Genomic DNA, 17761 nt, shown 5'->3' with positions numbered 1-17761 from the left:
TTACCTTGCTGGTAAGATGCGAATTCTTTGCAGCATGTGCAGATTGTGCACATGCTGCACACAAACACTGGTACACGGCTAGGAAGCATGTACGCAAAATGTAACCTACTTTCCTTGTGTGTTGCAATGGGTGGCGTATATAATGTGTACACATCTATGTGGCGGTTATTATCTAGGAACATGTTGTACATGGGTCAGGTGGGCTAACAGCACAGTAGAAGCCCTGGGTTTGAATTAAAGCCACCACCCATGAATAAACTTGTTTCTAAAGTGTATTGCCTCAGCTAAGTCACCGATAGCTAACTGCACACACTATGTCATATCATAAGTTCAGTTTTCCATGATATTCCAGCTCTGAAAGGTAAAACAAGTTTTCACATGTCATTAACATTATTTGCAGAGCATTAAGAGGCCTATTGAAGTGATTCAGAAGGAGTTGTGACATCTTCTGGGGCTGTTGTGGAGTTACGAATGAAAATGTCTCTTAGCGATAATAACTTTTTGCATATAATTGTACAAAAATGAGGCAAATAAAATTTCGTACTATTTCCGTAGCTCGATGTCTTGTCACACGACTGTTGTTTAGGGCTTGCGCGCTTTGCTTTTCACAACCACAGCTGATGAGCCACGTTGAGTGAAATACATTGTACTGAATACCTGCGATATTGAGTGCAGATAATTATCACCAATATCGATGCAAAAACATTTACACGTTAAATTGAATCTGAAATACTTAAAAAGGAAATACAAATCACTTGCTTTCACACATTTCCATTATCCATCTGCTCTAAGTTCAAGTGGTATTTACTTTAAATATCATGTTGAATACATAGTCTGTTGTAGATGCACTATGTGCATTGCCAACTCTTTGTCTGAAGTAATGTGGATGTAGGGGTGGGCCAGATACAAAAAAACACGGATGCTACAAAACATACCTAAGTTATGCCAAACATGTATTTATTGCTTACCTGTGTAGAATGGGGGGCAAAGGTGTAAAATGTGTTTTCTGCTTTTCATTGTTTAAGGTTATTGATTTACTTGCCAACAAATTTGAGGGGGGCACCGAGATACGATTGAGGAGCAGCTAGCAAATAAACCAGCGTGCACGAGAAACATTTCATTTATTTATTCACAAGCGCGGTTAATCCATAACCCACCGATGGGATAATCGAGATAACTGTACAATTGTCTGGGCGCTATTGAATGCGTGTGCACTCTGTCATGTACAAGTTTAGAGGATTTTTTTTCACGCACGCAAAATGCACTTTGCGAACACAATCATGAATGCGCCATGTATCCACGTGTAGTGAATGCTCTTAACAGATAACCGTGGCATGTGTAGCCCTTCATCATCTGATCCAACACCCAACTCATCTTCCGATCAGCCAGACAAACCCGGCCAATCTTAAGTGCACAAAGCCCTGCAGTGAGACGCTAAAGATCCTCCTTACTTGGTCCGGCGGCCTCATTTGGGCCACACCGCCACCACTATGATGGCAATGAGTAGCAGCACGATGACCACCAGCATACCTGTCCAGTGACACACACAAAGTCACCGCACAAGGTCAATGTCAGCACCAGCATGTAAGTCCAGGCAACACAAAGGCACAATGATCACCTGCATGTGTGTCCACAGCTACACAGTCAACCACACAAGGTATTCAGACGCTGTCTCCCCGACAGACCTGGTCTTCACCTGAGGACGGCTGCTTGCGTTGTGGCCGAAACGTCGTGAGAATTATTTTATTATGTTCAATTTTTATTATTTTATTATTTCCCTTCTACGTGACTTTACCGAAAGAACCAAGAAGATGAATCCCTGCAGTCACGAAAGCTTTAAATCGAAACATATTGGTAGTTGCAATCCTGTCATGCCCCTGGGGCAGTACAGCTATGGTGATATCACAGACTAGGGTATTTTAGGGCTGGAAAGGTGAGTTGATTAATTGACAAAATACTATAATCGATTACTTTTTTTTCAACCGATTACTCAGACCCCTTTAAAAATGTCCACCACCCCGACCGACATCCTGTGTCTCAAAGGCTGGAAACCCTCTCCAAATCACACCAAACGTGACGTGCCCGATTATGTCAATGACGTCACCAAGCCCCGCCCAACACCTCCCATCGAGCAGGACAAGTGGGAAGACATTTATTTCCCAACTATATTGTCGTTGTCCGATTGAGTAATCGAAACAATAATCGGTAGAGGAATATGTTACTTAAATAATTGGACAGCCCAGATCTAAGGCAAAATGGTGCCGAGATGTTAACTACATTGCCTGGTATACAGGAGGTCATGGATTAGATCCCAACCCCTGTACATTTCTAGTTTGCATGTTCTCCCCGTGGTCACGTGGATTTTCCTCCAGGTCTTCCGGTTTTTCCCTCCACATTTAGAAATATGCGTTTAAAGAGCAATTGGCTGCTATATAATTTCCATGTGATAAGCCACTTCGTTGAGCTATCATTTGTGGCCAGGTCACTTCTGAAAAAGAGCTGTATCGCTTAGTGGGCCTTACCTGATCAAAGAAAAAATACTTTTAGTCAGTAGTTTTTACTGCAGATGTACAAGGCTGCTCGTAAATTGACGATGTTGGTCACCGTGTAACATTATCGCTTGTTGGCTCTTACCGCAGTTTGCCGACTTTGTTTGCACAACAGAGACGCTTTTGGTGGTTCGACGAATCCGCCCATCGGTATCTTCCACCAGGTTGGTCAAATCGTCGATGATCTCTGCAGCACAGGGGACCAGCTCGATATTTTAAAGCCATTTCAATTAATAACACGTGTCTTTCTTGAATAATCATTAATAATTATATAATGCAGCGCTTTTCATCAAGGATCTTAAAGCGCTATACAGGATACAACAGCAGCAGACACTCAGCATAAAAACAATATTATAAATACATATTAAAACAATTTACTAAATTAACTAAACGTTTAATAAGCGGAAGCGTATGAATAGGTATTAAGGCGCATTTTAAAAAATGTCCACAGACTCAGAGATCCTGATATCTCGTGGAAGAGCGTTCCATAGCCTGGGTCAGCCTACACGGGAAAAAGCTCGGTCACCCATAGACCGAAACCTCGACCTGGGAACGCAGATATCTGCATCCCCAGATCTTAGGGACCTTGAGGGGACATATGGGCGCAGCATGTCAATGACGTAGGCTGGGGCAAGATGGTTCACTGCTTTGTAAGGTAACAATTGGATGTTAAACTGTATTCTATGTGAAACTGGAAGCCAGTGCAGGGAGGTCAAGACGGGTGTAATATGATGTGAAGGTGGTGTTCCGGTTATTTTTGAACCAGAAAAGTGCCACATGTTTAAGCAAACATACAATTTACTTGACTTTACGATTATAAGTCTCAATAACAGGGATGCTCACCCCTCCAAAAACTAAAATGTGTTATTCTTGCCTAATTATAACATCCAGGTTTATACATTTTCAGTAGCTACACTTGGGCACACTGGATCTGCTCCAGCGAAACGCGTAATTTTAAGTAGATGATGCTAATTCTCCTGCACAAATCACCATGCAGCTGTAGGAATCAAATGACACATTTGCAAAATATCAAAAAATACAACTAATATAGAAAAAGACTGAATACTTACCATTCTGTGTTTCCAGCTCATTTCCAATGGCATGGCCCATCTGCTTTTGCCTCGCTATGATGGAAGAGAGCACCTCCAGCCCAGCATCCTGCTCTGTTCCACGCATGATCTGGGTTAGCAGAGCAAGCACAGGATTTTAAACATCAGACTTGCTGTTGTTACTGATTGGGTGACACTGCCTTACCCTGGATGATGCTTTTCTGTTGCTGTCGCAGATCGGTAAAGCTGCGCCCCCTAGTGTCCTCTGGCTCCTCCTCCAGCCAGGAGCTGGCTCCAGTGGCACCACCACCCAAGAGCCCCATCCTGGGAGCACCCACACAGGCAAAAATGGTGATGAAACGAACTTAATCAGGCTAATTTGCGAATGCAACCAAATTAGCAATGTACTCTTTGCTACGATATATCATAATAATCCTAACAGGGATGGTGTCTGGTTATACAAAAGTTAATAGATCGCAATGAATTGAAAATTTTGAGGCTAAACTGGTTCATGTGCGACTATTTAGCAGCCAACCTATAGATTAATAAATCATACGGCTTTCAACATAATACCATCTCCGTCCCCAAATTATCACCAACCTCCTCTCCCCTCCAATATTTATTCCTCCATCACCGCTGCCAGTATGAAGAAATGTTTGATTTACATTCGTGCTGCCTGTAACTGGCGAGTGAAGGACTCTCCACAAGGAGGCATGCTCTACCAGCTATGCCACACACCAGTATTTTTCATTGCAAGGCCCTCGGGCCACTGGGGGCCCCTGGTGGCCTTTAGTGCAGTCCCTGACGTGCTGCTCCTAACAATACACAGATGTAAAAAGACCCTTAATAGAGGTTTTTTGGGTTAGATTGCAGAAATATATAAATGTGTCGTTAATATCCGCCACCAGCCGACACAGCCAACTAGTAAGGGTTGTCACGTAAACAGAACGTGCCAATTCGTCACTAGTACAGCACACCGGTGTGTTGGAGAGCCAAGCCACAACATTTACAAACGGAGTACGACGTTTCGCCAGTAATTACAACTAACCAAAAAACCTCTATGGATGATATTGGTCGTGAAAGCCTACGTGTTAAACGGGTGTTGTCTTGCTTATCAATGCAATACGATGTTGATTTACATAGCGTCTGATAGCGATCTCATCAACACACTGTACACGAAAAACGTAGGGAAATGTATTTTCTAGGCAAAGTCAGTCATTTGTCTCCATGCGAGTCTGAGTCTCTCTGAGTGTGTATGCGAGTCTGTGAGTCTGAGTCTGTGAGTCTGAGTCTGTGAGTCTGAGAGTCTGAGTCTGTGAGTCCGAGTCTCTGTGTGTCAATGTCATGAAATGTGGACTTGTATGTTATATTAAATTCTCCCAAATGCAACTGTCAGCAGCAGCAGAACACGCGTGCCAACAAGGACACTCAATTGATTTTGATAATGTTGAAGTTTTGTGCAAAACTAGCTACTACTGGCCAAGACTAATTAGAGAATCTATCGAAATTGAAAGAAACCAAAATAACTTTAACCGTTCGGATAGCTACCGTCTTAGTGCTGCGTGGAAGCGAATCATCAAATAATACATTATTTAAATGCATGCCTACAATGGGGATTACCGTTGGTAGGGCTATTTTAATAGGCACAACAGACAGGAAGGACAAGTTCAAAGGGCTTGCATAATGTATTATGCCTCAGTAATTCCCCCCCAGCACGTGGGGCAAGAGCGCAGAAGCTTGGTCACCACATCTCCGCCTCTATATAAGGAACGAAACAGGAAGACTTCTCCACAAATCTGGTTGTTGCCTGATGAAGCTAGTTGTAATTACTGGCGAAACGTCGTACTCAGTTTGTAAATGTTGTGGCTTGGCTCCCCAACACACCGGTGTGCTGTACTAGTATACTGCACTATACACTACACTATACACTAGTGCTGTACTAGTACACTGCAATATACACTACACTATACACTAGTGCTGTACTATACTACATTATACACTACACTATACACTAGTGCTGTACTAGTACACTACACTATACACTAGTGCTGTACTAGTGACCAATTGGCAAGTTCTGTTAACGTGACAACCCTTACTAGTTGGCTGTGTCGGGTGGTGGCGTGTTTTAACGACACATTTATATATTTACGCGATCTAACCCAAAACCCTCTATTATGGATGATATTGGTCGCGAAAGCCTACGTGTTAAACTAAAAAGACCCTCATCATCGTGCTGTCAAACCCAAACCCCAGTGGTTTCCAATGCGTTGCGGCCCTCACACTGATGATGTCTTATTGGCGAAAGTGCTCCCCCCTCCTCTGAAAATTAGTGAAGAACACTGCCATACACCAAACTTCAACCGGTGGGCTATGAGCCACAAGGCATTGCTGAACTATTAATCGACCTAATTGACTAATAGTCCCCCCTGTCTTTCGTGAGATTTCCCTTTGTTGCACTTGAGCCGGTACCTGGCAGAGTCGCTGATGCCTCCTCCGTTGCCACTGAACATGGTGTGCAGCTGCCGATCCTTGGTCTCGAGTTCGTCCAATAAGCTTTGCCTGCGCTCAGCCTCGCGCTGGGTGCTGTTGATGATGACAACAATCAATTAAATTGGGAAAATTCAACACCTATAAATGAACACGTCTAAATTACTTTCTGAGATGCCACAAAAGAACAATGAACATCATTATAACACAGGGGAAAAAACAAACGCTTAAATATAGTCTCAAGGAAACAGAAATGGCAGGGATTCATTTTTAAAAAGGGCTATGTGATGAGCAGCAGAGGGTAGTGCAGCAAATGCAATTTTTAACTGTGCTTCTATGTTCCCGCATATATGTTCCCCGCCTACACCAAACATGCACTGGGCAGTGTGTGCCAAAGTGTGGTCAAATACCCACCACGACCCACATTGCATGTGGAAACCCTCATCCAGTCGTCGATTAACTAAATGCATCTACATGCGTTTTATAATTGCCCCTATTTCTCTCACCTAGACCACTTAAACATACATCACATAGGCAAGAACATGAGAGAACAAAAAAAACCCCCAAGCATGCTATAGCCAAACACTGTGTACAGGATGAAACGTCTGCTAACCGGCTCAAACCAACGCACTTCAAAAATGACACCTAAATAAACTATTACACTGGAAAAATACTGCTCTGTTTGTAGACAGTTTATTTCTGTTTATTAAACAAGCGTAACCTCACCATCACATGTCATTCAAGTCCTGACATCACATCTTCCTGGAATCAGCCCAGTGAAAAGAAATTAGATGAAACGTTGCATTTCAGCGCGAGCTATCACAAGCGCAAAGCAATCTCGGTGAATCCACGGGGAGCGCCTCTATACACACCAATTTAAGCCAATGTAAAAAAAATAATGAATGTAATGTAATGACAAATTATTAAACACAGGACAAATCTAAACCCTCGCCCTGACATCGTATCTAGGCCCGACTCTTTTACCCAGTTCAAGCGCAGAATCGATACATGTCGAGATGTCAAATTGGCAACACCCAGCTGCCCATAAAGTCTAGGAAATATATCTGTACCCAAGCCATGATGCTTTTGTTATCTGTGTTTGTGGCCGCAATGTTGGAGGACGTGTTTCTGTGTCACTGACGGCGAGAAGTGTTGTCAGCCTGCAATTCCCCTAACAAGTCACTTATTGAAGATCAAATTAAACAACTGCCTGGCTTTTTCTCATCTCAAAGACACTCGACTGCAGTTAACCGTGTTAAGTGAAGTACATGAGAGGAGCGAACACCTCCTCTATAAATGGAATTCAAAGAGTTTCCTAATTGTGACTGCGATGAAGTCCGATCCATTACTCACATCACATTGTGTTGTATAGTATAAGTCTACATGTCAGTATGGGGATCTCTAGGAGTCTCTATGTAAGTTTATGGGCCTCGATTCGAGTCTCCTCCATAAGTAGGGAATTAAGGTATTGCCTAATTGTGACTGTAGTGAAGTCCAATCCTTCACTCACGTCACCAATCATTGCCACACACATGCTGTTGCAGGAGGTACAAACGGAATCCATCTGGTGGCCCTGGCCAGACACCATAGAATGCATTCTCTAAACTCCACACAAAAAGTTAGAAACATGGTTCGTTTCTTTTCAAATTCCATACAAAGGAGAAAAAGATTAAATTCAGACTCACGACACTCATTCTCTTCTATGTCTATGACTTTCTCCTCGAGAAATACATTCAAATACACCTTAAAATGCCATCAGCTTCCTTATCTGGCCTTACCCCACCCCCCGATTGCCTCCTCCACCCCATAAACAAATCTATTCCCTGTTCCCCTTATTATGCAGGTCACAGTCTTTTATTGTAACGACGCTCTTTAAACACAAGCTGTAATTATAATTGCAACAATGCAGCAAATTTCTTGATTAGTTATTTAGGAAGTAGCAGCACCAATGGTGCCAGTACCCCCTCTCTATAGTGGTCATCTCTTTCATAGACAGTTTAAAGATGCAACAATTGCATTCTCTAGCAGTGCACGTGAGCACACCCTGGTGTACGAAAAAATAATCAAAATTGCACGCTTTGCAATCACAAAGTCATACGAGTCAGTGTTTGGCAGATATCAAACACAAGTTGGTCTCAGCCAGTTGAGGCGTTGTATCACTAAATGTTTTGCACTAAACGGTGGGGCTTTATCTTCTCTTTTAGACCATTACATTGCAATAACAAGGTACTTTATCCAAGACAAACAACAGTGATTTTTTTTTATTTCCATGTAAAGTTCTCCAATTCTTAAACGAGATATCAGTCAAGGTTCTCTATCCGTATGCAGTTAATTGAGTACTCACTCATTGTTTCGGTAAAGTCACGTAGGTATTTTTTAAAATATTTAATTTAATTAATTAAAATGAAAAATTTGTACCTACGTGACTTTACCGAAAAAAACAAAGAGTATGAATCTTTGCAGTCACGAAAGCTTCAAATCTAGAGTGAATTGAGTATTTTTTTACGATAAAAACACATCTTGCTGTGGTTTTGTGAGCATGTGACTTCCATTGTTTAGAGTTCAGACCAACAACGTACATGAAGTTTGACGATGCGGCTCGAAGCAGACCGTCTCTCAGGCGCCCGATGTCTCGATTCAAGTTTTGCAAGGACAATCGGATAGTCACACTAACCTGCCAAACGTTAGAAAGAAAATCCACGCAAGTTATGAGCATAGCAAGGCGTCAAATAGAGGCTACACTTGCATCAAGGTGCAGTTGCATCTACACTCAATATAAAAGCAAATCATACCGTATTGGACAGCATTTGCCAACATTGCACTTAAGCTCTGGCAACCAAAAGCATATCACGCACCATAAAGATAACATCGATACGTACGTAATTTCCTCAGCAAAAGGGACAGGAAGATAACGCTCAAGTTATGAGATTCGGCTTTTAATATCCAGTAAAACCTTGGATTGCGAGTAACTTGGTCTGCGAGTGTTTTGCAAGACGAGTACATTTTTTAATGAATATAAATTTGATAAACGAGCGAGGTCTTGCAATACGAGTAGTACGTATACGCTTTGTCTGCCGAGCGTCACGTGATAACAACTGATATACGAGTGCTTTGATATATGAGTGCTTTGGATTACAAACACGTTTCCGGAACAAATTATTATCGAAATCCAAGGTTTTACTGTAAATGATAAAAATGAAGCCTCGCAAAAATTTAAGTAAATTCAGAAGTTTGCCTTTAACAATTAATCAAAAACACTCCCATTCACCCATATCTAAAAATACAATGCACGGAACATTCGTTTTTTTCCTTTCTGAAAACTATTTACACAATAATCATCCAGTGACATGGGCTGGAATAGCTTGTTGCCCCAAACTCTGTTAGGCTTAAAGGCATAATACAAAGCAACATTTTCCATGAAATCACCACAAACACAAGTTGACCTTTAATGTTAAGTGAAAAACTAAATGTTTAAGACAAACACGTGCGAGGGTTAATATACATTGGGCCTTACTTAAAACTTTAAATCACATGCATAACAATGGTGATGGGTATGCAAATAGCTTTTTTGGAACTTTAATTGTGTGGAGTTTGACCTCTAAGCCACCCAGCCACATCTAAAATACTTGTTAGAGTGCTGTGCTGGCACAGCTGAGAACCTGGATCCAACACCAGGCCACTGCCTGTGATTAAACTGGACTTTCATGTGTAGCGAATTGATGGTCTCTGCCACATTATCAAATAATTGCGCAACAAAAAAACAGTCACAATAAATTTGGTTCTTCACTGGATTTTCCCAATGCTCTGAGAATTGAAACATCGGTTTGATGGGTGATGAGACAAAAATTACCGTCATGGGGCAGAGTGGAAAGTGCTGTCCCTCCTGTGTCGACCAGAGGTTTCTTAAAAATATCTTTATACAGTAGGTGGATTTGTGACATCAAATGATGTGGACAATTCTCGCTATGTTCTGCGATTGATCCCAATGTATACATTTACTTCATTCTGACACCGATCACATATTCTGGATAGACTTGTCAAGTATAGTTTGTTCAGTATGGTGCTAGCACATGTACCTTGGCAGGATTGCCTCCTGTTCTCTGCTGCCGGTTCCTCTCCTGTATGTTCTCCGCGATGTCCTGGGTCATACGGCACGTGGCCTCATGCTGAGCCAACCTAACAGAGAATTGAAACGCATCACTTGTATGTGTGCGTAAAGTAACAACGCACGTAAAGAGAAGATAAGTCAAACAAGACTTCAATGACATAAAAAAAAAGTTGGATTCGAATAGTTTTTCTTAACAGATAAACAGTAAACATCACGGGGCCATGTTATTACAAAAAAAGAACGCATCACCCGCCCACGGACTCTTGTGACACGTAAGTCGTGGTGCGTAAACAGTTGCTTGCCTAAACTATTTCAAATAGTCTCTAGAAAACAAGACCATGTCATACCTCATAATAAGAGAGCCTCACCATTCTGGCAAATCGCCCGATGAAGCTGGATGTAATTACCAGCGAAACGTCGTACTCAAATTTTAAATGATGTTGATTCGCTCTTCAACACACTGGTGGGCTAAAGAAGTGAATTATTTTGTCCTTTGAAAAACGTGACACATTTTTTACTGTTTGGCCGTGTCGGGTGGTGGAGGGTTACGACACATTTAAGAATAACGCAATATAACCCAAAATCTTCATTATGAACATTGCTCGCGAAAGCCTACGTGTTAAACCATGTCATACCTGTCAATCCCTTATCGGTGCCCTACCTTATTACAAACCAATTCAGACCTTATTGATTATCCCGTGACCTTATAAATCGAAACGCTCATATCCTACAAAGTCCCATCACAAGGGATAAATACAAAGAAAGTGTTTGCCCGTATTGAAACGGCTGTACTCCGCATGGACTTAAAACTAGATTTCCCTGTACAAGAATACGGGTAAACCGTATGGGTTGACAGGCACACCATATCGAGAAGTGACAATGGTGTACAGGTGTACTGGAGTATACAATTGTAATTCTGGTGGCAATGGCTTTGTCGGCAGTATATCTACTGCCAACGCTGAGCAATATTGAGAAGAGTTGTCCCTGCAGGTACATAATACATACAAATACTGTGACGTGCAGAACTGCACTTGATACAGCTATCGTGCTGTGACGGTTCCACCTGAAGACGGAAGCTTGTGTTGCCTCCGAAACGTCGTGATTTTTATTTTATTAATTTTATTTTTTTACCTACGTGACTTTACCGAAAAAACCTAAGAATATGTACTTAACTCCATTTTAAATGAGACAGAGGCAAATGTTGTAAATTTCACATTCCGATGACAAGAACCAGTCTATCCACAGGGCCAAGGCTGAGTTACTTCCCAGTGTGGCTGCCGATTGTATCGATCCTGCATGGACATGCAGAAGGGTTCTCCTAACCGTGGGATTTAGCCTATCTGTTGTTTGGTAACGTGGTACTTTTAAATATCGGCGTTATGATTCATTAGCGCACTTACTGTTAACAAAAAACACCCCGACCATGAGTTTACTTTCCTGTTCAGGATATCCTGATTGCGTCAAGTGTTTCATACTTGGCGCATGTTGTTGTGTTTTTTGTTTGTTTGTAGTTGACGCTTTAACTCGAGTTCTAGGCCTCAAGTTTCCCCGTTCCTTGTTCCGCATCGAATCGCGAAGGCCGCGCGTGTGGTGGTGGTGGGGGGCAATAGAAGTACGGTACAACAATTCTGCTACTACTTACCACTCCCCCCCCGCTGCTGTCCGCAACGTAAGCCCCCCGCAAGCCTATAAAAACTTTGCTATGCCCCGTGGCTATCCATGACAAGGACCGAGCCAGCCTCGATCCCCCTTAGCCTGCCGATAACCTGACGCCGACATGCAAACGACACAAAACCCAATCGGAATCGATTCCAAGCACCTCGGCACGACGTCGATTCCTGTGTGGTGCCAGATGCGAATCGATTCCGAACCGTTAATATTTTTTGTTGTTGAATCGATGCGAGCCGAGCAGCTACAAGCGCTGTCGCCACGAGAATTTGTCTCGCCGAGTTTCCTCGCGAGCCCCGGGAGGGAACGGGGCGACTCCCTTACCAACTGTCCGACGCCATCCTCGTCCTCAAAGCGTGGCCATTTCCTTCCCAGAAAATGAAACGGAGCGGCTCTTCGCCTCCACCAACCCCTTGCGGCCACACAGAACCCAGACGAAGTCGAGATTAGAATTGGTGCCACGGATAAGCGCGGGGTGGGGGAGGGACGTCTCACTCGGGTTGTCGCTGATTGGTCGGAGGGTTGATCACGAGGTGTGTTGTTTTCGGTCGACCCTGGGGGCAGTGCTTATACAGACTGGGGAATGTAACGCGTGGTGGCACGTGACTTTTCGTGACACCCACCCCCTCCCCGTCTCGCCCCTCGGGTCTCCTAGCAACAAGGTCACGTGATTCGAGTCACATTTGTTTTTGTTGCGGATTATAAGACGCAGCACGCATGAATAAAGTTGTACTGCACTCGCACCGGATTATAAGACGCAGGGCCCACAAATAAAGTTGTACTGCACTAGCACCGGATTATAAGACGCAGGGCCCATGAATAAAGTCGTACTGCACTCGCACCGGATTATAAGACGCAGTGCCCATGAATAAAGTTGTACTGCACATACACCGGATTATAAGACGCAATGCCCATGAATAAAGTTGTACTGCACTCGCACCGGATTATAAGACGCAGTGCCCATGAATAAAGTTGTACTGCACATACACCGGATTATAAGACGCAGGGCCTGTGAATAAAGTTGTACTCCACATACACCGGACTATAAATACTGCGTAAAACGTGTTCGAATCTGACCATATCGACGATCCCCACATTAAATTTTTTTTAATACAGATGGGGGAAGTGCGTCTTATAATCTGGAAAATATGTCATTAGTGTGGGAGTATACAATAAACATTCATGATAGTGACTTCGATAGTGGGTAATACATACTTCAAATTTCTAAAGTTTGTATTCCTGCCGTCTGGAACGCTCTTTCGATATTAAGAAGCCACTAGAGCTTATGTACTTTTCAATCTAGATCCAAAACTCGTTTCTTTAGAACTGCTTTTGTGCGTGTTTAATTTGTCGTCCTACGATAAGCACGGTTGGCCACGTACGGGGCGAAAGAAGTTCAACGTACATATATTTCATATCTAGGCTAGGCTACTGGAACGTCGGATCTCGGAAAAACTAAGCAGGCGCTGAGCCTGAACAGTGCTTGAATGGGCGACCTTCGTGCCGAACGGATCGTTGCTCCATTGTTGCACTGTGCATCTATGCTCCCACGTCTGTGTTGCCCGCATTCAACACAACTGCACTGACCAGCGTGGTGAGGTATGGTCAAAGAGCCCCCACGTGGATGTCTTATTAATTCCGCGTCTTCATTCAGCAGAGCAAAGCGATTTCATGCATACAAATGACCCGGGTACACGAGACAAGCCTGTATTGTGCAGGCGCGTAGCAACGTGGAGAGGTTGTACTGGCAAGTTATACGGCTAATTAGAAGGATCCAGAAAAGGCAAATATGTTCATTAGGCACATTCTCAATAGGTTCTAGTTCAGGTATATTTTCTTTGACCATGTGAAAACTCACGGGATCAGTCCCATTTAGAGAATGGTCAAAGCTAAGCAAACAAGAAATCAGAGCCAAAGCTAAAACATCTGTGCCACATGTGGAATTGAAAATATTGCAAACATATGAAAGTTTGGGAGGGTTAAGGATGTTGGAAAGAGGGTGCGGTGACATACTGAAATGGGGATGTATCAATAAAGTGTGGAAGGAGTTTGAGCCAAAGAACTGCCATCGGGCAAGAACTTAAGGGAACATATCCCTGGGGGGGGGGGGTGTCAGATAGACAAGAAAGCCCTTTAAAGATATCGATTGAAGGGGGCAAAGAATGTGGCAAGCAGTCCATTTGCATGAATTCGGCGGGGGGAGGGGGGCAGTGACCTTCGATAGCCACACGCGCGTGTCATTTTGCGACCGCTCATGAGTGTTGGAGGTGTAATTACTGAACGAGTCAATGAATCGATCGGTAATTGCTCTTAAGCTCATGCCACGTGAATTGCTATGCGGTGTGAGTATGGATTGCTTTTTTCCCGATTTGTGTATGTTGTACGTGCTGGAGTTGGTTCACGTGATCCTTCTAACATCTAGTGGCCGCGACGGTCACGGAAATGTAAATAAAAGTAATATACGTACATCTAACTGCAACGCTGAATCGTGACAATTCACTGAATCGCTACACCTTTAATGAGCCGAGTTATGACAACGCATTCCTATAGCAGGGCATCACCGTGTCAGGACGCTAGTAAAAAAACACATTGACACAATTAGTGACCCATTTAAGACCCGAATAAGAACAACAGCATAGGTACAATAATTAAAATAGGCAGGTGAGAGGCGACCGAGATCACATACTGCTTTGCAAGGGTAACCATGTGGTGAGGTCCATTAAACAACCAGACGTTCTACAGACAGCACAACTCAACATATTCGTCAATAACACTGCCTAAAAGGGAACTATATATAGAACACGAATGTACTACAAAGAAAGGCCATTGCCCAAAACGTCACCTATTTTATACGTTCCCTTTTGAGGTCACAGTGTCATTGACGAATGTTTTAGGGTTTTCGTTGTTTGTGCCTGTGAGCCATTGCCAACGTCAGAAGCATTGCCATCTAATTTGTTTACATTGGACAGCTTTAAATGGCAAAGTGGAAAATTCCACCAGACATGTTCCATACAACTGACAGCAGAATTGAAAATACACAAGAGTATGCAAAAACCGTGTAATTTGAGACAAAAAAATCAACTCTATCTTAACACGTATACACACACACAAACAACAACCCATTAGCACAGATGATAAAAAAAGTAAAATAGCCGTATCTCGACAAAAAAATATTCAACGATTTGTGAAAAACAAAAGCCACACACGTTACGGATGAGTGATAAGCCGTCGCGAAAATATCACTTGAATTTATCAGTGTGACTCGGTGGATGTCTCACTGATCCGGCCCTGTCCAAACGCAGCTGGTTGGCACTCGGTAACCCCGACTTTTTTCTTATAGAAATCAGTGACACCCGCATTTGCTTTAGCAGCTTACTAAGTGGCCCTGCAACTGAGCTCACGGCGCCTCTGTTAAGGCAGTCAGCTTAGCGAGATACATTCGAAGTATGGGCAACGATTGGATAAATGCACCGCATGATCTGTTGTGCTTACTTATTATGGTCTAAGATTGTAATTTCTGGTAGGGACCATCACGTAATCCATTATATGCCACATTCTTGTTTTCACCTTAATCTAGGCCTCCAGGTTTCACGAACATTTTTTATTTGTTGTATATTACATGAAAACAATGGACGTGACAAAATACCGGTTTAATATATTTTGATAGAGGTTTAAAAATAATGCTTTTATTTTATATACACAACTTACATTTGTTTTACTATGTCGCATTCCACACCTGAGGAAACCTCACAAACTAATCAATGAAACCTCCAACGATTGGATAAACGTTGACTGTATTTTATTATTAGTGACAATACCGTCCTATCTTGTCATGTTTATCTCCCCAACTATTTTCATGTTGTCCAATTTAGTCGAATACTGTTATGGAACCGATGCACATATCAGCTTGGCGCTCTGCTGGTCGACGAAATCCGTCTGCGTTTCTTTAAAAAATTTTTTTTATATATTTTTTGATTCCACATTCTCCCACACATCATACAGTGCAACATCCTGACGATCTGGATGGCATTACCAGGCGCATCGACGGTATCGGAGGCACGCCGGACTCATCAGAGCAGGCGGTGGTGGGGGAGGCGAGGAAGGGATTTTCTTTGGGGGAGTTTGGGGAGTTGGCCATGTCATTGCCATTCTGGACTCAGGTGTTTAAGACGGCTTACAGGTTTAATAATGGACCCCCATGTACGTGCTGTATTCTTCTTCATTGTCTCTGAGCTTATAGCTCAGATGCTACGGTGCTAAGGTTGGGCCGAATTAATTCAGCCATTGAGTATAGGAGGGGGGGGTGGTTCGTGATTTTTAACGCTCTCATTATGGGTTTCCTGGCTACTATATTGAAAGTCCTTAACGAAACGTTGTCCGTCTGCCTTTCTAATTTTAGCGCACTCGCAATCACTTCTGTCGCTGCAATGGGCCTCTCTTCCAGTCGTACGACAAGGGACGAAGCTGTGTGTGTGTGTTAAAGTCTGACAACTACTTGGCTTCCCAACATAGTAGTGCGGGGAGCGGGGGTGCAGTGGTTAGCGCACTGCAGTGCGAACCCAGTGACCCGAGTTTCATTCCCACTCGCAGGCAATATCGCTGACGAATATCTCAACCAGTCCCGGGCCTCCCCTGGGTTGGCTCAGCATTAAATTAGTACCTGCAGGTGGGGTTGTGTAAACGTCAGCACCGAGGGGACAAAAGCGGCCTGGCGTGGAATTTGCCACGCACCTCTGCGTCCCATGCGGGCCTTGAAAGGTGCTTGCTCACAGTAATTCCCCCAACATTCTGTTTAAACTACTTAGATGATCATTGTCTTTATTTTGTGTTAAAGTGCGGACCGCCAAATGTATTTGAACGGCCCTATATGGCAATCTTTGAGGCAAAGGTTCCTCCACACATCAGAATCGCAATATTTGTTTACGTTGGAGGAATCCGATGAGCTATGAAGCTCATTTGTCGCACTGTTCCGATGCACCGCATTTTTCTGTCTCTCTCTCTCACGCGTTGACTAAACAATAAAAAAAAAACACACCGTGTAAAAATTGCCAACGTTACCGCACAGAACGCTACGCCTTGTCTAGCTCGCTTGGGTGTCAGTCAACCCGTGCAAGCCAGATTTGAGTGGGGGGGTCATGTCACGTCGCGGCCAGGGCGCCACAAACTCGCCCCGACGAGTCGAAGGTGGTTTCATGTTTAATAGACGTCCACGCGAATGAAGAGGAAATGCGGAGGTGACAGGTGGGGCCACGAGGGAGATTGGGCGACGTCATCCCGACTGTTTTTGCGCTCAATCTTGAATCTGAAGTTTTCGTGACTGCAGGGATCCATACTCTTTCGTTCTTTCGGTAAGGTCACGTAGGAAGTTTTTTTTCTTGCTGTGGTTGTCCCACCTGATGACGATTGCTTGTGTTGCGATCGAAACGTCGTGATCTATTCTTTTTCTACCCACGTGACTTTACCAAAGAGTATGTTTTTGCGTTCTCCGATAATTATTTATATAAATCGATTACCCTGTAAGATTGATCGGTTCGATGACTCGAACAATTGAGACCATGTGAAAATAATTAAAGGAACGGGGGGGGGTATAATTGTAAAGCGTTTTGTTAAATGACACTGCTGCTGAAAACAACACATTTCGATGGTAGTGATGATTGATGGAGGCTGATGATGTAATTGTTAATATTGAACGATGCCGATGATTTGATTGATGATGATGGCTGGATGATGAACACGGATGACGACATTGATGACCGTTCAATAAATGTGATCGTCGAACGATGGTGGCTTGAAGATGATTTAATGATAATGACCTCATGTTGAAGATGGATGTGGATGATGACGATGATGGTAACGATGACAGGGGAAAGGTACGGAATGCTGTCTGCTCACGATGTGCC

General features: G+C 43.3%; 1 protein-coding gene across 1 annotated transcript; it reads right to left on the bottom strand.

Moving 5' to 3' along the window:
* Positions 1–971: 971 nt before the first annotated feature.
* STX8 (syntaxin 8) lies at positions 972–12310 on the bottom strand. Its single transcript, XM_078861712.1, has 8 exons — positions 12186–12310; positions 10162–10261; positions 8665–8759; positions 6068–6181; positions 3804–3922; positions 3620–3712; positions 2635–2736; positions 972–1530 (listed from the first exon to the last, which is right to left on the bottom strand). The coding sequence occupies exons 1-8, from the start codon at positions 12200–12202 to the stop codon at positions 1466–1468; spliced, it is 705 nt and encodes a 234-aa protein (XP_078717838.1). The 5' UTR covers positions 12203–12310; the 3' UTR covers positions 972–1465.
* Positions 12311–17761: the final 5451 nt, after the last annotated feature.

Source organism: Lampetra fluviatilis, chromosome 1, assembly GCF_964198595.1.
Source record: "Lampetra fluviatilis chromosome 1, kcLamFluv1.1, whole genome shotgun sequence".
In the NCBI taxonomy this organism is placed as follows: Eukaryota; Metazoa; Chordata; class Hyperoartia; order Petromyzontiformes; family Petromyzontidae; genus Lampetra; species Lampetra fluviatilis.
This window is presented reverse-complemented; position numbering and strand designations above follow the sequence as displayed.

Coding starts and splice junctions, on each gene's coding strand:
- STX8 (XM_078861712.1), bottom strand. Junction 8,760..10,161: donor CAGGAGGCAATCCTGCCAAG/GTACATGTGCTA, acceptor AACGTTTGGCAG/GTTAGTGTGACTATCCGATT. Junction 2,737..3,619: donor TGAGCTGGAAACACAGAATG/GTAAGTATTCAG, acceptor CCTGTGCTGCAG/AGATCATCGACGATTTGACC.